General features: G+C 38.3%; 2 protein-coding genes across 2 annotated transcripts; both read left to right on the forward strand.

Annotated features, from left to right (window-relative positions):
• Positions 1 to 294: 294 nt before the first annotated feature.
• Positions 295 to 991, forward strand: LOC108955662. The gene is made up of 3 exons (XM_018863758.2): positions 295 to 543; positions 638 to 807; positions 917 to 991. The coding sequence occupies exons 1-3, from the start codon at positions 480 to 482 to the stop codon at positions 989 to 991; spliced, it is 309 nt and encodes a 102-aa protein (XP_018719303.2). The 5' UTR covers positions 295 to 479.
• An 8,653-nt stretch (positions 992 to 9,644) lies between these two features.
• Positions 9,645 to 20,792, forward strand: LOC104422610 (serine/threonine-protein kinase TAO1-B). The gene is given in 23 exon segments (XM_010034977.3): positions 9,645 to 10,146; positions 11,872 to 12,245; positions 12,898 to 13,045; positions 13,048 to 13,151; positions 13,302 to 13,426; positions 13,539 to 13,583; positions 13,678 to 13,759; positions 13,949 to 14,017; positions 14,098 to 14,268; positions 14,364 to 14,429; positions 14,844 to 14,912; positions 15,013 to 15,144; positions 15,247 to 15,320; positions 15,589 to 15,837; positions 15,840 to 15,905; positions 17,573 to 17,646; positions 17,734 to 17,810; positions 18,431 to 18,556; positions 18,637 to 18,679; positions 18,764 to 18,810; positions 19,371 to 19,432; positions 19,512 to 19,563; positions 20,379 to 20,792. Coding segments are annotated over 22 exon segments (2,115 nt in total). The 5' UTR covers positions 9,645 to 10,146; positions 11,872 to 12,077; the 3' UTR covers positions 20,445 to 20,792.
• Positions 20,793 to 22,482: the final 1,690 nt, after the last annotated feature.

Genomic DNA, 22,482 nt, shown 5'->3' on the forward strand with positions numbered 1-22,482 from the left:
TTGGCCCACTCCTATACGCACGTTATCTCTAACCTCATCAAGATTCTAAAGATGGATTTGCAAGTTGGTTTATGTGCAAAAATACTTTATTCTCTATCGTTTTCTTTTTCTTACGAGACAAAGACACTGTTGAGATCAACTCACTTGACCATTCACTCAACCAGTGTTTGCCCTTGAATACAAGAAAGAAGATTGAGCATGACTCGAACATGAGTTTGTCTTACTTAATTAGGATATAAGTCCAAAACGTTGCCGAATTTTGGGCAGACATGAACTGTAAATGCATACTTAATGAAAGTGTCGGGACTCTATGATTCCTTGCCCTGAAGAACTCTCTCTAGCTGTAAGCAAAAAACCCTCCTCGTAGAGCAATGAGAAATCCTCTATTTAAGAAGCCAAATCATCGCTCTTAATCTCCCACAGCTCCCCCATAGCAAGCACCTTGTGAATCACTCTTGCGTGCGGTGATTCGATAATCCATGGCGAAACATTACTTTGTGATCATCCTCGTAGCAAGCATTTTGTACTCCATCGGCGATATAGGTATTGAGTCGCTCCAAAATGCCAACTCTCTTTTTATTGATTTATTCCAGTTGACCTTCTCTAACATTGCGATAATTTTTTCCTACACCATCAGAGGCACGAAGATATGATGGTCGTTCACCTCCCCCACCGTCGAGCAATACCAGTGAAGTAAAACCTTCTAGCGTTGCACTTCCTCCCAGAAAAGGTGGAGCATCGAGCAGTACCAGTGAAGTAAAACCTTCTAGCGTCGCACTTCCTCCCAGAAAAGGTGGAGTCGACAAGGTATTAATATCCCGGCGGATTGTCACATAATTGGACTCTCTACCCCTTTTTTTTAAGATTGATTTGCAAGGTTTAAGGTTAAGTAATCGCTAAAGGCCTTGTTATGCAGGAGTCTCCGGTTATCACCTTCGGCGACCCAATGGAACCAAGCGGTATGATGATTCAGTACAATCTCGGGTCTTGACTTTGAGTTTCTTCTTTTTCCATGTCCCACGTTTCCTTCTCGGTCTTTCAAGATTAACGCAAACTTACAAGCATAAAATCCTAATGCTTCTTATTTGATCCATATGCAGATTATATAGAGGCCATGGAAAAGGCCGAGGTGGAGCCTCTGCCTAGTGGCAATATCCTGTCGGAGGTGGGTCCAGATCCGATTCCGGTTCCCGTCCACCACGAGGAGCCTAAGCCTCCGCATAGTGACAATGTCCTACCGGAGGTGAGTCCATTTGCTGTCAACAATGAGGGGCTTGAGCCTGTGCCTAGTGGCAATGTCCTGCTTGAGCCAGTTCCAGCCCCCGTCAACTATGAGGAGCCTTTGCGTAGGCCAAGGACTTGATCTACACTAGACGGTACATTGATTTAGCCTGATCTCATGGCTCAATTTCGAGTTTTTCTTCCATGTCTTGTGTTTCCTTCTTGGTTTTTCGAGATTAACACAAATATGAAAGCTTCATTCTCATGATTCTACAATCGATCCATATGCAGAATCTACAGAGGACTCCTTAAAAAGGACAACTAAATAAAGCCTGGAGGAGGAATACACATTGAGGCGTTTAGCCTTTGAAACTACGATGGATTTTGAATCATGCAATGTATTTCACTCTTGGCACTAAAGAATAAATAAAGATCGAATCTTTTAACTTGTTCCAAAGTCTTGTCAGTATACTGGTTAACTTGCCCCGTTGCCTTTTCCCAACTAATCTAATGAAATATCTCGAACTGAATCATGGAAAGCATTCTAGCACAACTGATACCAGTTGTGTTGTTACTTTACCAAAATCCAAGAGAAAGCTGCGCAATCAATTGCTAAGCATGGTATCGGATATGATCTAAGGTTTAGTTTGAGCCAATCTTTGTGACGACACTCGTAAAAGCCCGGTCCACGAGCACAAAGAGTTTGCTTTAAAATGTCGTGTTGGGTGAGCAGGACATGCAACTCAAAACCTTCCGAAGTTGCGGGAATTGACTTATAAACTAGCACGAGCAATCGGAGGGCCACGGAAATAACTCATCTGTTCACACGAACCCGTGTGTCAATCCTAATGTTGGTTGATGCAAACCGATCAATAAAAGAAGTAGCCGTTCGACCGTTTACCCTACTGCATCGAATCGCTTCTTCTATATCTATATCCACATGTGGTGTGAATCTTCACCAGGTTGTGTGCCGAAGGGTTTCAGCTTGTGTCGATCCTCGACCGCCATATTCCAGCTTGTCCAATCCGTGCACATCAAGTCCATAAAAATTCACAAACTGTAGAAACTCAGAAATGCAGCCTCAACAAATTCTGGAATTCGTTATCTGTTCATGTGATTCAGAATTTTGGGAACATGACCTACTAAATTAATCCTGAAATTTATCCGGCCTATGTGAATATTTTCATATGGTTTTCTTAAAGCGCAATATAAAATACCAGTTAAATTTTTGTTAGGACATTACTAATTCGATTGTCAGTGGCATGACCAATGGATTTGAACCGTCAAATTTGAGAGGTTAACGTGAGTTCTCGTGCAAAACTTGAACTAAACTAATTGCATTAACGAAACACGATAGCAAATAGGACTGCTTTGTTCTTTTGATTGTTTTACGAAACTAAGCTAAATGTGATCATGTGCAAGCCGTTCTCTCCCCCCTCTTTTATTGCCCTCTTTTAAAGGAAATTATTTCCTTCTTCATACTTATTTTAGGATTCCTAATTACCTATGCTTCCTAAGTAAACTAATACCAACGAGAGCATGATGACTCATGGAAACATCACCCCGATGCTTCTCTTTGGGAAAAAAAAATATTTAAAGAAATACATTATAAGTGTAAAACTTTTCCTAATCAAACAATCATTAGAAAGAAATTTTCTTTTATTCATGAAAAAATGCATTTATTAAAATGAAAAATCATATACACGTTATTGAACCCACATGATCAAGATACACTTATTGAGATAGAATTCTTGGGCGGGTAAATTTTGAAGTTGACGTCCCGATCCATCACGTCTCGCAGTCTTCTTACCCATCGTCGATGCTTTGGTACTATTGCCCTCTAAGATGCGAGAGTTAGTATCGAGTAAAGTTCCCAGAGGCCTGGACTTCCTGCTTCAATCCCTTCCAGCTTCTTTCAACAACTTGGCCAACCTTTTCTTCTCGGCATCCACATCAGAGTTTGCTGTCCCGAGTTTCTCCTGTCTAATGGCAACAACGTTCTCCAAAATTTCGATCGCATCGTCCAATGTTGGCAGATCGTTAGTGAGGTAAATAAGAACTGGGGAACTTCTCATAAAGAAAGACTACGTCATACAACAATGAATCAAATGGTCTTCGGGACTGCTGGCTAGATTCCATACATATAAAAAAAAAAAAAACTAGCAGCAGTGCGAATGAAAAGCCAACAAGTGAATAAATAAACACTCTCACTTAAGCTATCAAGGGAGACTTTTTCTCTGGCCTGGTCCGGAATTTCGGAACAGCAGTATTTACGGAGATGTAAAGAATCAGAATATTTTCCCAACGTATGATACATCACCCCCGGCTGTGCCTTGAATCCTGCAACCATGTTTTGCTGGCCAGGGGCATCAGCATGTATCCTCAAAGCCTTCTTGAGCAACGTGAGTGACTGCTCCAACCCTTTCTTAGACTCACAGATGGCAGAAAGGATAAATTTTTATACATCAAGATTCCTAAAAAATGCCCTGTCTACCGAGCAGAGAACTCTACGGATGGGACGGCAGAGTTGGGGGCACTATACAGAATGTTGAAAGTGGCGGTGGAGGCCAAAATTCAGTAAGGGGGAGGGTTTTCAAAGATGTTAAATCCTATATTGGATTGCACCAAACATATGATAAGATTTTTTATAATCCAGAGGATGTTCGGAGGAATCCTAATTCCACCTTATCTTATCCTATCCCGATTCAAATCTGGATACTAAACGTGGCCTTTAAATCTTTGCAACAAGGACATTTTGGATAAGAGACTTTCGCTGTGAAGGCAGTCTCCATGCAGCAGCTATTGATTTGCAATAAAAGCATGGTTCTCGGTTTCTTGTACAAGATTGACTGCTTCTTAGGTGATTCTGTAAGGTCAGTAGACATGTCACTCGGTAACATACAAGGATAAAACGAAAACATAACAAGAACAAGGCAAAAAGGAAAAATTAGTAACATACAAGTTGAGATGGGTGGAATCTAGAACCAACCCATCGGAATGAATTCTCATTCTTTAGAACTTGGAACCTACCCCACATATCTTGGAACCTAAAACCCACTATGCCACAGGTTGCAGGGTCTACCGGGTGTCAGTTAATTTCCTTTTTTTTTTTGTGTTTCATTTTTAGTTAAGCCTAATTTGTCGTATTTTTCTAATTTTGACACAAAACAAGTACTAAAATTACCCAGTTTTCTAGACTTTTTAAGTGAGCCACAACCAAACAAGTATCAGTGGCTATATCTAGTTGTTGATAATCCATAACTTTGCTTTGACTTCAGCAAATCAATTCAAGTAGTAAAAGGGTATATGTAAATAAATAATGGACAAGCGGTTCCAAGTTCTACCTAAAATATGGAACTTATTTTACGTATTTTAGAACTATGCTCACCCCGAATGCAGAAGTCGAGGTTGTGGTAGGTAAAGGACGCCATGGACGTAGCTCAAGAAGGGAAATGAGAAATGGAGAGATGGAGGCCGAAGTGGCCCAAACAATGAACAGCTGAAAAGCCCATTGGCGAGATCTTTCGCTTATTGTTAAATAAATTTCATTTCCGAAAGTGTACAAATTTTTCATTTGTAAGAGCGATGTTAATGAGGCATATAATTGTGACCTTGTCGATTTTTCAATTTTGGGAATGACCTAATCGTTGGCCCAAACCCGCCCGAGCCCTTCAAGTATGGGGATCAAACGGCTTACCTTGGAAAGGGGCTTGTAAACAACGTCGGCCCGGCCCGGCCCATGACCGCCTCGAAAAATCGGCATGCAACTTTTGTCGATAGTCGATCATTTCCATGATAAACAAAGTTGGGTCGAACATGAGCGTGGCTTCGTCCAGCTAAGTCACCTACTCAAGCGAGTTCACTTCTATTTGGTTCGCAGAGAATCTTTCTAATCATGTAAAGATTATCTTCCTAATTTCCATTGTTTTTGTCACTTAGAAAATTGGGAATTAGTGAAAAATGTTTCACTATTGACAACGGTCTACCCTTAAGTACTTTTTATTTTTTATTTTTTTACAAGGAAAGCGATTCTCATCAACACATTTTCCCAAGTGATATGGGCGACTAAAATCAGGAAAATGTTCTTCTCGGCCCAACCATAGGACAAGCTACTAATAAATGGGTCACTAAAGTTTTTATCGTCCTTATTTTCTTTCACTCATAAAAAATTATATATCAAATATTATTTCGATCTATCTTTATTGATACGATAAGTTATTCATATTATAAAATGGTTTAATCAAATCAATGGTGTCAGTCAATCTCCACTAACTATGCGTGACATGACACTTGATAAAACACAGTCCTCAAAGCTAAGGAATAATTTTCCCATTATGAAGTGTGAATCGCCTTATTCAAACTTAGGGGGAAAAGTGGTGATATGAAAGAAAAGATAGAGTTGGGCAGCAAAAGGAGATTCCAAGCCACCAAAAAAAAAAAAGAAGAGTACTAAAACATATGGATTGGGCGGGGAATGATCTGTCCGCCACCCTGTTTTCTTGCAAAACAGAGGAAGACATGTGGTTAGAATAATATCATAAATTTTTTAAATTAGTACACTTATAATGTCAAAAACTCTAAATTTATATATTTATAATAAATTTACATCTATTAATTTTCGTTAAATTATATTAATATCATAAAAAATCATTAATCGGTACTTTTTTCAACTGTCACGTGTATCCAATTCTATCATTTGATAGTAAAATTTAACACCAATTTGAGATTTTTTATTGTACTATCCCTATTTTTTTCGCCCAATGAGAAATATTATAAGTAGTGCGAAACGTTAAATAAGACAAAAGCGAAAATAAAAAATAAGGAGATTCCCGAAAATCTTTTCACGATAATTGACGGGGACAAGATTAGCGGGGGATGTGCGATGATTTAGTGGGGGCTTTGGGCTATCGAAAATGTGGAGATGTCCCGTCATCTCGGACAAAAGTATTTTAAAGTTGTCGCCGAATACGTGGAGTGGGCCCTACTTGCAATTTCTGTCTTTTCCTATAAAATCAAACCGGCCTAAAGGTCCGGACATATGAGTTGGCCGAGGCCCCCAAGGAAAAAGAATTTTGAAAAGAGTCGGTTTTTTCTTTTTAACTCAGCAGAAAATCGAGGATTTATAAATTATTTTTCAAAAGACGATCTTTCGTGTTATAAAAAAATACTTAGTGAAAATATTTTCTTTATCAACACAAATGATGAAATTATATTTTGTCTGTTCATTTTTTAAGCGAATACAAACAAGTTTAATGAGATGTTTCCCGAACTTTCATTTTTTGCGAAATGACGGGCCATTTTTTTTTTTCGTTATGACATGGGTAATTGAGCCTTTTTGGTTGGACTAATTGTGAAGAATGCGTAGATCATTTTGTCCGCGTATATCCAATTAGGCTCCACCCATAGACGTGAGGGTTCACTCAAGATCACTCAAGGTGAGCAACATAGAAATTTGATGGATCAAAAAAGATTGACTAGAGTAGGGTGTGCATGATAATTTTAATAGGTGTGCAATTGATTGCCAAAAAGTTTGGGTTTATGATTCGGGCCGTGGTTCCTTTATTGTCTAAAAGGATGTTTAATTGACTCGCAATTTAAAACGAAAAAAAACACTTGATCCGGCCCAATTGTATCGAAAACCGATTAAAATTATAGAAAATGAGATTCACATTAATTGTTGAGTATATATGGTTGTTGTCCAAAGGAAATCGTATCAATGTTATCCGGTCGCAATGAATTGGTCAGACGACATGAATTTGGGTGCAAAAATAGTACGTAATCATGTTTTAATGTATACTTTTTTTAATTTTTTTTTAGATATTCTTGGAATATGTCAGCTCTATCTATCGCGGAGCATCAAATATTTTCTTTATTATTTTCTGAACTCTCGACTTGTTTTGTTGGCCGCAGCTTGCCATTTAAAAAAGTCAACTATGAATATGATACACGATCTTTAGCCCTAAATTCACGGTTGCTCTATTAACCATGTTTCTTCATCTGTCCCCGTCATTACTCCATATATAGAAATATTCAATTAGACCTAGTTCGTAAATTTAGGGGCAGTGTCACATCAAATTTTCCTACTTCAATACCTAATATTAATGTGTGATTAAACAAATCTATTTACAAAAATAACTTCGATACCACGTTAATTCTTAGCCAATTGAGATGCCCCTTGCTTTTACATTTGACTTTCCTCCCTACCACATAAAAATAAAATTTTGACTCATAAAAATTAGAAAATAAATCAATACAAGTAAGTGTTGATAATTATGAAGCGTTTTTTTAGCGATTTATTAAAAGTGGTCCGTGCATTTAACTTAGAAGCTAATTCAATTGTGAAAAGTCAAACTAGACACTTAACTATTGTAAAGCAATACTCCATATTTAAAAATATATATATGTGCACGCGTGTGTACATGCCTAAAAGTACCACGTCCTCCATATTACCAAATAAAACATGAAATACTAATGATATGTTTTTTTGGTAAGAAACTAATGGATTTTATGATAGTTGATGCCTCGTGACTAGTTGTTTTGATGATTGACATAGTATATGGAATGAGAATATTCATATAAAATATGTCAAGCTAGCTCGACTTATTTATATGTATACATATAAATACTTATATTATATCGGTGTCTGTTAAGACAACTTCAACTCATTGGCCCAATTTTGCTATTTCACTTGCAAAGACAGCTTCTTCATCATCGCATTAGTTGATTTTATGGTTGATTGACTAATGTAAATCAATCGGCTGATGATGTTAAATATATAAAAAATGATAAAAATGATTATTTGCACATTTTTCTCAACTCATTTTCCTCCTCGCCAGCTTTTGCCCTGCTCAAAAGTCAAAAGCCCCCCCCAAAAGAAACTGGAATTATATTTGAATAATTCCGGGGCTCTATTCTTTTAGAAGTACACGGGTATCCGCTAATCAGCAAAATGCCCATCGCGGTTGACTGAACCTACGTGCCCTTCGTGGTGACGCAATCGCAGCCGCCCTCGCGACCTACCAATTCTCTCTGCTGCTCGATATATCGCCGATAATTCCAAAATCTCCGCTTTTGCGTTGTTTTCATTTCAAAAACTCTGAAAAACAGATAAAAGGTTGGTGATTTTGTTCTTGCCAGAACAAAAGCAATGTTAAATTACAATAGTACGCACGAGAAAAAAAGAATAACGAAAGATTTTTAAATAAAAGTCGACTACTGTTTGGAAAGAGAAAAACTAATCATTAAGACTCCATTTATTTTCAAAAATTCATGATTTTAAAAATATTTTTTTTAAATAATTGCTCATATCATTTAAAATGATTAATTAATAAAAAAATATTTCATTATTGATAAAATTATTTCATAGATGATGGATTTTTTTCGTTTATTCATATTTTTAAGTGGTGCATGTGCATTTATTTTTTAAAAATAATTTTAAAATATTTTATTCTCCTCCAAACAAATGCACCTAAAATTTGAAAATCGCCTATAAGAAGGAAATTTTTTTTTTAATTTCAATAACAATTTATTTGTAATTATTTTCCCATACTATGAAACTTTATTTTTTTGTTCATATTTGTAAATGATTATCTTTAAAAAATATTTTATAATCATTTTATTTTTCGCAAAATAAATGGAAAATGTACTATTTCACAAAATAAACGGAAAATGTACATTACATCAAAAACATGAACATAAAATAAAACATATAAGCATTATTACGTGGAAAATATTAAAATACCTTGAGGCGCTTATTGGGTTGCTCTTCATACTTTCTAAATGCGAACACTTATTTTTTGAATATGATAATTTTTCCAATTTTTTCCTTTCAATTTTCAAAACATATCAATATGAATACTAAATAATTCTTAGTGATCCTAATTAGAGCTTTCGGGACACTTATTAGCAAGATCCTTAATAAAATTTCGGAAAAATTCACACATAATTTTACATGCTTATTCATCGGAATACATATCCACGAGTAACAAAATTTAGGAAGTTATCATAAAATTGATGAAAAGAAGAATTCGTCTCAAAAGCCATTGGAAATTTTGCTGTTACAAATGAGTTTCCACAAGAAGGAAAAAGGCAAAAAGGTCTTTTCATTACGTACGATAGGAAACACGGAAACGTATGGAATCACGACAAGTATAGTTGTCCCGGTCGTCCCCGTGTGTACGAGTCAGGTTTTTGGGTTTTCTCGATGAGGTAAAATGCTCCTAGGTCGGTAACGTTATCATCCCACCCGCATTTTAAGGGGAAAATATCAATTTCGATTTCTTAAAATAAAAATCAAAACGATATACATATACGTATATATATTTCCTTGGCGGGACCCACTGGGTGCATCTCCAGTCTTCACCGAAGCAGCCTCTGTGAAAAGGGAAGGAAAAAATCTCTGATTTCTCCTCTTTTTTCTAATTCTATTATTTTTATTATTATTATTTTATTTCCTTCTTCTCCCTCTTCTTCGTCTTCAATCTCCAGTCACGCCTACGATTTTTCTGCAGCCGAAAATAAAATAAAAAAAAGGAGGAAAAAAAGAAAAAGGAAAAAGGAAGGGGGAAGGCATTGAAAAGGTCTTCGACTTTTCTTCTCATTTTCACCTGTCCGCGTTGAGGAAGATTTGGGGGATCGCGCTGATCGCTTCGAAGCTCGCGAAGGGACAGGGAGATTGATTCGTCCGGCGGGCGCAGCCGGTGGAGTCCCGTCGTTAATGTCGAGACCGTGAGCTCGGCCGGGGCATTTTCCGAGCGCGGAATCGGAAGCGGCAGCTGAATCGGCCGCCGCCGTCGCCGCCGCCGTCGAGTTCGTGTTCGCCGGCGGAAGTGGTCTGATTGATTCAGGTTCCAGCCGCCGGGCTGCTTCGTGGCCCCCGCTGGAGATTGCGCGCGGCCTTCGCGTGGTGTAGTCCTTTTTGCGTCGGTATGTTTTTTTTCTTTTTTTTTTTTCTTTTGGGTTCTGGAATCTGCGGCGCTCGTGCTCGCGCATTTGATTTGTTCCGTGTTTTTTTTTTGGCTTGATTGATTTGTCACTTTGATTGTTTCATATCTGTCAGTGCGCTCGTCTTATCGGTTTTTGGTATGTGGCAACTGTTTGTGTATGTTTGAGTTTGTACATGGTGAATTTGTGCGGTTTATGTGTAAGATTAGAGCTTGGTTGGTGCGAGCATAGCCCTTTTGGCTGACCCTTGAAGGCTTTCTTGAAGGGGGCGCTCTTTTTTAATATTTTTTTTTATAGTTTTTATTATAGTTGTTAAAGACGATCAGTTTGGGCTGGCGAATTGGAAACTGTAGTACTATAGTCTTTCTGCTTAGTGCTTAGTGCAGGGTTCCTGAATGAGATATAAGGAGAACTTGGATTAAGTGGTTTTGCAAAAAGGATTTGTCTTGAGGCCATGTCAGAGTGCTTGTGTTAGGGAATGGGCGCATTGTCCTGCATAGGGTCATGCCAAGCTATGCATTCTGGAAATGGGTGATGGCAATTTACTTGATGTTCCTCGAGCAGGCTGATCAAATGTGGAAATAAGGTGAATACGACTTTTGATGTCGGGTATAGAAAAGTGGTGTTTCATGGTCATTGCAGACCAACCTTTAAAAAGTACAAATTTTCCAAAGACATTGCTATTGCAGAGCACTTGCTAAAGGGTATGGATTTAGTTTTATTCATCCTACCAGTTTCTAAGATGAGTGAGAAAGGCATTTATTGCCCATTGTTGGCTGTACACCTATTGAATAATAAAATTTCTCTATAAATAGCTTAGGTGGCAGACCAAGATTTGTTGCAGCAGTCTCATTCAGTATACCAAGTGAACAGATTTAAGCCGGTGAAGGATTGCTTGAGCAGACATAGCTGTCAGTGCTGATTAAGTACCGGATTATCTCATCTACACAGAAACTTTTGTTAGTGTTGCCATCCTCCTTGTTCATGGGCCCAACTGAATAAGCATGTTCTATTAGTACATGGGATGACCAGGACAAGCAATAAAATTAAAGTGTTGACATCTTTGGATGACTTTTGGTCGCATAATCAATTTCTTTATATTGGGGAAACCGTGATTAGGGTTACTAGGACCATAGGTCTAGAAATATTCTCAAAGTGAGTGATGAAACTTTTTAATTTGGCCAAGGTATATGAACCTTAACAATGCCCTTTTTATCCGTTTGGTTGCTTGTCCGTAATTTAATGCGTTTCAAAATTACATCTCATGGTTCACCTGCTGAAAACCAGGCGATGATGCTTTCTTTCTTTATTTTAAAATGGTGGAATCACTTTCTTGCTTCATTTTGGGAGCTTTTGCTTGTTTCTAAATTGAAAATTTATGAATTGTGAATTGAAATTGAGCTTCTCCTGGAAGTTTAGGATATCGGCTACTGTCTAGGGTGGTTACTTTGGGTTGCTAATAATGTTTTCTTGCAGTTTCACTGGATATTAGAGGTGGATACGAGCCCCTATTACTTCGTTTCTCTGCTGGATTACTGCCTCCAATATATATGGATGTTCTTTTCAATGTTCAAGTTAATATTCATATATAATGCCTGGCAACAGTTTTGATTCTTGAACACGTTTTGTTTTGATGTTAGGCAATATATACAGACTTACCATAATTATCTGGAGTTCTTAGGAGATGTGATGAATTGATCCTTTCAGGATGTGATGCTTCTGCTTGCCACATAGTAAGGAGGTGCTCCGATGAGGTCACTGGGATGTGCTAGTGATCTTTCTTGAGCAAAGATAAAATGCTACCAAACTGGAAAAAACGCCACATCAGATTGAAGTCTTCTATCACATATGGTTGTTTGTCTATTGCATGTCTGGTATCAGGAGAGTGCTAGAAGTGTGAAATAAATATAATCATGGAGCAAGCCCTTGAAAAAAAGTTCCCTGTCAATGCAAAGGACTATAAGTTATATGAGGAGGTTGGTGAAGGTGTCAGTGCCACAGTGTATAGAGCTCTCTGCATTCCATTCAATGAGATTGTTGCAGTCAAGGTTCTTGATCTTGAAAAATGCAACAACGACTTGGTATGTTCTCTCTCTCTCTCTCTCTCTCTCTGTGGGTGCGTGCACGTGTGTTTGGGGGAGGGGTGGCCATGCTGTGTGAGAAAGGAGCAGAGAGAGACGCCCCAGGGGGGTGGGGTTTGGTAGGGGTATAGGTGTGTGCACAGATGCAATGGGCATATAAATTGTGCGAAGCTATAGCATTGCATTCATACAATGAAGGGGTCTATACTTTCCTCCTATAACTGGAATGACTTTACATTCTTATATTAAAAGTTTTCTCATTGCTTCCCACGTATGTCTGGAATGACTTTACATTTATCAAATAATGGAAATCAATCTTCTTTCACAAACTCAGTGTTTCAGCTACTAAATTATGATGAACTGAAGATAAATGGAGCATTTTTCCTTATTTTTATATTTGATGAGAACTTTTTTTGTCACAGCAGAAATCATTTGCATTGTTCTTGGAACTGTTCGCAAATGATACCATATTTTCTTCTTGTCAAAGCAGTTTGTATGCTTCCAAATCGCTCTTGGGGTGTAACTGAATTGTTCGATCGTAAAATATGCTGTATGATTGTTTGCTAAGTGAGGGTAATTGAACTCTTAGGTACTGAACCTAATGTTTAGTATTGACAATGTTCTTATATGTGTATGTTGGGAGACTTTGCAGGACGGTATTCGGCGGGAAGTGCAGACAATGAGCTTGATCAGTCATCCAAATCTTTTACAGGCTCACTGCTCTTTCACTGCTGGCCACAGCCTTTGGGTTGTGATGCCATACATGACTGGGGGATCCTGTATGCACATTATGAAATCTGCCTTCCAGAAGGTTTTGAAGAGCCTGTGATCGCTACTTTGTTGCATGAGGTTCTCAAAGCTCTTGTGTATCTTCATTCCCATGGGCATATTCATAGAGATGTGAAGGTACAATATCACCAATTTTCTTTAATCCAATTCTGACATTTGAGGTTATCTCCTGTTGTGGCATCTTATTTTTAGATAGTTCCTTTTTCATGTTTTTTCCCGTTTTACTTGAATGATTATTTATAAGTCTATTTCTACGATCTAATGCAGTCAGGGAATATATTGGTCGACACAAATGGTTTTGTCAAGTTAGCAGATTTTGGCGTTTCTGCTTGTATGTTTGATACTGGGGACAGGCAGAGGTCCAGAAACACCTTTGTTGGGACACCTTGCTGGTAGTTTTCCCCTCGTTCATTCATATGATGTTAACCTATTCCTTATTTTTGTAGTTAATTTATGTTGGCAGACTTACGCTAAATGTCCTATGTCTGTTTTCTCTGTCTTTAGGATGGCTCCTGAGGTTATGCAACAGCTGCATGGATATGACTTTAAGTGAGTGGAATTTGATCTGCATATTCTCTTACCTTTTTTTCTTCTCTTACCTATGGAATGTTGATTTGGTATTGGAATTTGCTTCTCTTAACAGAGCAGACATCTGGTCTTTTGGAATAACAGCACTTGAACTTGCCCATGGCCATGCCCCATTTTCCAAGTATCCCCCGATGAAGGTACTCTTCATCATAATTTTAAATAGCCAGTGAGAGAGCACATGCCTTGCATGTGCCTCTGTATTGACATTTGAAAAGAAGTGCCTGTTCTAACCCCTAATATGTTGGCCGTTGCTTTATTTAATAACTTGCGAACTTAGCAGAGTATGTTATCTTCTTGCTTTTTCCTTGATAGAGTCCCTTGTGCAGGTGTTGCTGATGACCTTACAGAATGCACCTCCAGGGCTTGACTATGAAAGAGACAAGAAATTCTCCAAGGTGGATAATTTAGGTGGTACTGTTGGAAATAGCTCTATGATTTGCAAGTACTGAAATTGTATTAACTGCCCTACTTTCAGTCTTTCAAAGAGATGGTGGCCACTTGCTTAGTGAAGGACCCTAAGAAACGTCCAACTTCAGAAAAACTTTTGAAGCACCCCTTCTTTAAGCGTGCTCGTGCTGCAAATTATCTAGCTCAAACCATTCTCGAAAGGCTTCCTCCATTAGGCGATCGCTTTAGGGAACTTAAGGTCTGTAGCTTGGAGAGAAAGCTGCATACTCTTAAGAATTTTCTCATTAATAGCATATCTGATATCATTACCTCTAACTTGAGTGTTATTTTCAGGCTAAAGAGGCTGATCTTCTTGTACAGAACAAAGCCCTCTATGAAGATAAGGAGCAACTGTCACAGGTGGGCAGCAACTTTCTGTATTAAAAGACATTAGACTATACTTAGACATATTTTTAGTTATCTGATTCAAGATATTGCTTGTATCGTTATTTTGTGGTTCTCAAAAAGGCTATATGTTTGCAGTGTGCTGTGAACATCTCCTCTTCTAAGACTCACTCATCTACTGGGAGTAGACTTTTTTAAAAGAACAAACTGGTTTTTGACCTGAACCCACATTTAGGACTGTTGATATTATGAACATGGAAATTTCTGGAATCTTTAGATCAGACGATAAGTTCACAAAAGTGTTTTATCTTCAGTATGTTTCATGTTTTACTGATGATGGAGCTCCTTCTATTGAAGAATCCGAAATAGTTTTCATTTAGATGTTCTGATCGAGTCTCAGTGACATGATTGATACTTGTCACCTTGCAGCAAGAATATATACGAGGCATCAGCGCGTGGAACTTCAACTTGGAGGATTTAAGAAGTCAGGCTGCTCTGGTACCTAGTTTTTTCTAGTTCACAGTCCATACTCAATTGTAGGAAACTCATAAGAGCTTAGGTAACAAAGATACATCTTAAGTGAGAACTTTAACTGCAGATTCAGGATGAGGATATTAATCCTAATGCCGAAGATGTCAAGCAAAAGCATGGACATTGGGATGTTGGGATTCCAGCAGAGAGGCTATCTCCCAATATCATTGACCAAACAAAAGTTGCCCCTAACAAGAAGGTATCGATTTTGATCATCACAGGGTCTCTTGTGATGCTCTTCTTATTAGGTGGTTCACTAGGTTCTGAGTTTCTTCTCATGGCCAATGTTCATCTCTTCCAGGACTCGATTGAAAATTTACATGATTTGGAGGACTCACTTGCTTCATTTCCGATTAGACCTGTTCAAGCACCGAAGTATGATTAGTTTCCTTCTACTTTTTGCCCTCTTGTGCACATCTCATCCAGAATATCTAAGCAGGCAACAGATATTAGGCTCATTTCCCCTTCACCTGGGCTTTAATGAATTCATTATAACATTCCTCGACTCTTAATGGGAAGATTCCTGGGCTTTAATGAAAATAGCTCTTTGTGCCTGCTTTTTAAACCAAGAAACAACTATTTGACTTTGCATTAGCTTTATAAATCCGATTTTCAATTTCATCCTCTTCTTTCTATTATGTAGAGCTTATTTTGATGTTCGTGAGGTTGATGTTAATGCTACCAGTCCAAATTGGAAAGGTACTCGATCTGATTCTGAAGAGCAATTTCCTACAAAATCTTCACCTAAAGGTACTCAATCTGATATTGAAGAACAGCTTCCAACACGATGTTCATCAAGAGCTATTGACACTGAATCTCGTAAAAACGAGGATGATCATCTTGGGCTGAGTGGCAGTCTACCACCTCATGTCATTCCTGAGGACAAGAAACTTTTAAGTGGTCCCAACAGGCGGATAACGTGACTTCACCTGAGAAGCTTATTTTTGTTGATGTGAAGAGGTATATTTGTTCTAGTGACATGACTATCTTTCTTTGCCTCTTTCATTTGTGAATTATCTGCTACAACTTGGTTTCTCAAAAACAACCTGTTTAGCAGTAATTTGCTGGTTGGTAAGTAGAAGAAATTAATGATGAAGTGCTTTCTTGGCTTGGTGTTAGCAAAGTGAGCAATGCCATTTTCGTGTAATGAGAAAGTCCACTAAAATATTAACCTTCACATTAAGCGAATGAGGAATAAAAGAATATTTTGTGGATATCTATCAACAAATTCGATGCAACTAAGCCGCTGGTGAATATATTTATATATGCATATATACTATTTACATGGTGAAACACTGCAAAAACAGCTATCTATGCATACATATACATAAAAATGGTGAAAAACTGGCGACCACCAAAAGGGGGACGGTGCGTGAGTAATCGAATGAATCAGTGTAAAAGTAGAGGTTCTGTAAATGAGACCCAAATGCTTATCCATAACTTGATGAAAGAATTGTTTGGGAAGTTGTGTCATTCATGCATGTATAGGAAATTTGACAATTGAAAAGGCCAATCTGTTTTTTTTCCCTCTTTTCTGTTTTAAGTAGATCACATCAAATTTTCTTAGTACGTGCAATTTATCTTGAAAGATGGCACTATCTTGCAATTCACGATGTCTTTTCTCATGTATGCGTGTATATGTGCCTGCACATTCGTTATGGTAGCATATGAAGTTGGTACTATTTGCATCTGCACCATTTTGGTCATTGCTGGTTGTCTCTTTGCAGCAGATATTATCTGATTTTGCAATTTCACTCTGCCACTCCCTCGACTCTTTCGACAGAGTTATTTGTTATCCTGGGCTCTTGATCACATTACAATGTCTCCATCCCGTCTCCAAATTTACCTGCCCACAACAGTGACATGGGGATAATATTTCTGCGAAGTTAGGTACCAGATGTAGCCTGGGCATCTGGATCATGTGTGGGGGTTTCCTAATTGCTAGTGAGGATGGTAACAGGTGGAGATGAATTTCAGTTAAAGAGAAGAAAAGAGGGGAAAAGGGATGAACTCTAATGTCAGAGTAGAATGTGAACAAGACTGGATGAAATGGACTTTTACAGAAAGTGACCGTGATAAAATGAATAGAGGTTATATGAGGTGATTGTTTGACAAAGTTGAGTCTTGCGTTTGTCATCTTATCAAAATGTAGCCAGATAATCTGAATCATTCACATCCTTAGTTTGTATCACACATGATTTTCAAGAAGCTATGCGCAATACTACTGGCTAGTCGACCATAGATTAGGAGTCTTTGAGCTCATGTTGACTGTGCAATCTGGTTATTTGAGAATCTGTTTGTATCCCAGTGGTAGAGGTAAAAGGGACACTTATGATCACTTAGAGGTGTCTACTTGTGCAAGATGCTTTTGCATGTGAGGTGTAATTGGTGGAAGAGATGAGCACAGCCACACCTTTGAATTTAAAGATTGTTTCTGTGGCATGGAGTCAACAGCTTGATTACTCTTGAACCCTTTTTAGGCTCTTTGATTGTGGTATATAATTGTAACTAGATTAATTGGATCTAGTCTAACCCAACTCTTTCTTTGCCTCATCAGCCATAGAATTAACTATTTGCTTGCTTATGACTTTAAGACTATTGCTGACAGTCATTTCTGGTTATTTTAGAAGGGATCATCAACGGCCGAAGTACCAATCTGAACTATACCGCCAGAAGAAAGATTCCGATATTGTATCACCTGGTGTGTTCCAGTGATTCTTTGTCTTCTTTCCCATGATTAATGGACATTAGTCTGATGGTTAATATTCTCTTTCATTTGAATGATTAGTTGAAGACACATCTGAAGTTGGTGTTGTCCAGCGTAAGGGACGTTTTCAGGTCACGTCGGCTGATCTTAGTGCAAAGGTAATCCATTCCCAACTATTGCCTACCTGGCCTTTGGTTGGCCCTTGTGAATTTTTTGATTTTTGGGGGTATCATTTTATACGATCTTAGACCTGCTAGGGATTGAATCTGCAGATCATGCCTTTTCGGTCCCCTTAAAGTGTTCATGCTCACAGGTTTTGTCTGATCATGCAGAAGTTTTTAAGTTTTTAAAGTTGATAGGCTGTATGAGATCGGTGAGAAGAAAAGGCATATTTACCTCATGGGATCTTGTGCAGAAAGATTTAAGAGACCTTTACTTCTTGGCAATAGAAAAATAAGAGTGAAACGACTTTACAAAGGGTATATGGTGCATCTGGTGTACTCTTCTCTGCTGAACCATAGCTCTTTTTATGTCTCAAATCAGGGAAATCTGATATGGTCATGCCCAATTTTCATGTCCTCTGTCTTATCCGATTCTTTCTGTATGTTTCTGGCATGGAAAATGTTTATCACCCCTGTAGAATTCATTTGTGCTCTTAAATTTTCAAGAACTTTTAGATACTGCTCTTTTTACAGCATCGTGGTCTAAGAGTATTGAGTGTCCAAATTTTACAAATGCAAAGGAGCTGTAACTGTTGTCATCTTCCTTTTTGGTCCAGAGTCCAGTCAGCGGCTCGTTAGGAACTGGTTACGGTGGGTCATCCAATTTCACATCCCCAAACATTGCTACTGGCACACTCCTCCCATCATTGCAGGGTATTTTGCAGAAAAACATCACGCAAAGAGTATGTGTTTTATTATTGAATCCAACTGATCTGTCTCACATGGTACCTTAATTGGCTTCTAAGGAAATCAATTTTGACAGGATGAAATTATTAAGATGATCAAATATGTGGAGCAAATATCTGGTATATCATGCTTTCTTCTTCTTCTTCTTCTTCTTCTTATAATTTATTGGTATTTATATATTTGCCAACCTCTATTTGATACAGGTAAGCCTCTGGAAATTGCTGAGGCTTGTATTAATGAACAACTGCAGGTACATTCCATATCTTCACATTTCTAATATTGGGAATGGATAGCTTCTATTTGTTTTAGCCTCTAATGTTTAGGGGAAACTGCGAAGAATCTAATAGGTCAGGATGCAAAATGTCGCTTCATACAAACTTTTTTGCATTACTCTATAAAAGCATTCTCATTAATGTGGCTGTTCATATAGAATAGTGTGTGTGCTATCCCGTAGTTGATGAACTAGGAACGGCCATCGCAATCAACCCAGGGCTGATGGCTGTGTTTGATTGTCACCATGTGTAGCAATTATGCGTTGCTCATTCACTCTCTGGGCAACAATCAGATTTGTGTCTCAAAAATCCTTATTATACATCTCTGTTTTACATAATTAATGCTGTGTTCTTCACATGAAGAAATGCATGTAGCGATATGGTAGATCAATCTGGGTGGCAACTAAATTCCATTCGTCACCACCCAATCACACTAAATCTCTGTTTTTCTATTACATTATCTGGCAACAACTGGTTTAGTCTTTGTTATTTACTGTTTATCACTTTTTGAACATTTTTTCCATCTCCTTATTTGCAGACAAGTCCTACTTCTGCGAAGGAGAGAGAATTGCAATCTCAGTTGGTAAATCTGCAGCAAAGGTAAGTCATTTCCTGCTTCTTGCAATTGCGACGTATTACTCTTCATTAACATGCTATTAAAAGTCCTTTTAAATGTCAGTGTTCAGAGGATGGATGAGGAATTGCAGAGACAGAGAACAAAAAATTTCCAGGTAGTGTTTTCCCATTGTTGGGCTCTAGATACATTAGATTGCTTAACTATTGTTGGAGATACCCTCTCTACCGTGCATATGAGCAGCATTTGGCGACCTACATGTTGCAGGGAATAGAATATGATCAGATTGGAATGATTTCTTATCTCCCATTTGTGAATGCTCACATTTACGAAGAGATACTTTCAGAAATATGACTAGGTTTGAGGAAAAAAGGATAATTAAAATAAAGTACCGACGGTAAGTTTCTCAAGGGATGGACTTCAGTTCACTGGTCATATACGCTAAGGTCAGCGACTCATGAATATGAGAGAGAGAGAGAGAGAGAGAGAGAGTTGTAGAGAAAATCTACTCTGTTAATATTATTTGTGTTGACTGTATCCACTCTATTGGTATTTAGTGGACACCGGATGACAGAGTATAATTCACCACATGATGAACAATTTTATTGAGAACCTTCTCTCGAATAAGCATCATTGTTATGCTTACCAATCAAAATTATCGGTGAATCTATATCCTTCCGCTGGTCAGCATGCTAATGTCACATAACTTGAGAAGCAATTGTGTGACATTTTATCTGTCTCTCACATATCATTTATCCCTTGCAAAATCAAGAAGACAAATTCTGTTTGTCTTAATGACACGTCACTTTCAGTTCTTTCACACTTTCTCTTGGTCTTCATTTAGTAGTGATTTACTAATGGCACGTTCCTAGATGCCTCTGATTGCATTTTGTTTCAGTTACTTTAAAATACTGTCTTGACTTTTGTCTACGGAGTGGTGAGATGTCTGACTGAAAACGTGATGCTTTGCAGCTAGTAAAACAATTAAGTTTTTTGGCAAAGCGAGAAGACAGATTAAGAAAGGATGATGAAGTATGATGCTAATGTCCACCTCTTCTTTTCGTGGTTTGCAACAGCAAGTTTGATTCATGAGCTCAAGGTACTTCGAAGGTATGGGGGCATTTTTCTTCTTTGTTCCATTGTATTATTTCATTGTACCATATGTGTGATGGTTTGTAATGCTTATGCCCGAGTTTTGTCAAATCATTCCTTGAGTCTATCAATAAATCAGAAAAACCTATAAGTACATTACTCTCCTCTACTCTCTAAACATGTACAGTGAAAGTATGAACTGATTCAGATTCCTCAATTGGATTTCATCTTGTTTCGCAAGGGTCCTTGTTTTATGCTAATATGCACATATATGGAAGGGCAAATGTTGAGTAATAGACATCACTAAGTTCAAGCTCTATCTCATACGGATTGAGCAGTGGCATTGCAATCTCATGGAGACGAGCCTTTAGACTTGTAGCTCGGATTGCAAACGGCGACAGCTCATCCAATCAGACCTATGGAAAGTTCATAATTGTGCCAAAATTGTGGCCGAGTTCATTTTATTTAGCATGGATACTGAGAAACAGGTTATGCTAAGATACTGTTGTTTGACTGTGACCGCGGCTTCAGATGTTTTATACTTGTGTTTATCCATGCATACAAATTTATATATGCTCATAGATCGCGGAAGGCCGCGGACTCTTGGTCCCGACTGAAACTTCGATTCATACCAATCGACCTAGGCCAAAACCAATATTCCTTTTCGACCCGCGACCAGAGTATGAAAAGTGAGCTTAACTAAAGCAACATAGATCGTTCCTTCAGATCTCTCTTGATCTAGGGAAAACGTCTTTTTGTGTGGAATCTGGCGATGAAGCTTTCCTGATAAACATAGAAATCTATGATACGCTGCTGATGAAGTTCTCGAAAGGAGAGTGAGCATTTGGTTGATAGAATGATATGGGGGTTCAACTTTACCATTGCAACTGCTTAAAAGAGCGTAATGAAATCGAGTAAGCAGGCTATATTTTGCTAGTAGTAGGAGCTCGACTTGATTATTCGAGATCGATTTCCCAGATTTTAAGTCGAGCTTAAGCTCAAGATGCTTCATACTCGAGTGAGCAGGCTCTCGAGCTTTGTCGAATCTAATTGAGCTGAGTTTATCTTTCTTTCTTCTTTTTTTTTTGGTTTTTTTCCTTTGGAAAAGCAATTATGGATAATGAAAACTCATCCTTCTTGTAGATCTGAAAATCCATCCTCTAAATTGTAGAAGGGATGTATTTATAGATAAAGAGAACCGCTAGTCACTTGTTAAGCTTAAAAAGATATTTTGGAAATTTCCCATTTCAAGCAATTTCCTCGAAGTAAGCACTTTTTCAATTTTTACAACCATCTAAAGAGTGTTAACTCTAATATTAGTCTATAAGAATTTAGTATTGGTTGAAATCAAAATTCACCAGTCTAATGGCAGACTTCATTAAATCCCGACAACTATGTACGGAGTTTATCTATGCGATCCAATTGCATAAAATTGCTGTTTTGTTAGGTCCTTTTTGTCCTTAGTAAAATTTCGTCACGATCTCCAGTGAGACTTTTCGAATTGATAGTTACTGATGGGCACGGAAAACGGGCGGAAAAAGAGAAGAATTGATATATTTTTTTAATTCATTTATTTTTATAAACGATTAAAGTGGAAACTGTTTTTTCAGAAGAAGTAAAATTGCATTTTTCGTGAAAGTAATAGATCCATTAAAAAGACCAAAATGGACAAAAGCGACCCGTTATCCACGCCCGACCCGGACCCCCCGCCTTTCTTACCCGACCCGTCCCTCCAAATCCGGTCGGGCCCACCAGAGTGGCTAAAGCGGAGTGGCATTTTGGGCATTTCATCGGCCCCCACGGGGAGCCCGGTAAGCCGCGCCAAACGAGGACACATCTTTTGAAACCGCCCGGTGGCACCCCAAGCCCCGGGGCGCACGTTAGCGCTCCCCCGCCCATCTTTCCGACCGTGCGCCTCGGTGCGTATCCCGTCGACGATAATACAAACAGGCCCACACGCAAAAAGTAAATAAAAGAAAATATC

Source organism: Eucalyptus grandis, chromosome 10, assembly GCF_016545825.1.
Source record: "Eucalyptus grandis isolate ANBG69807.140 chromosome 10, ASM1654582v1, whole genome shotgun sequence".
NCBI classification, from domain to species: domain Eukaryota; kingdom Viridiplantae; phylum Streptophyta; class Magnoliopsida; order Myrtales; family Myrtaceae; genus Eucalyptus; species Eucalyptus grandis.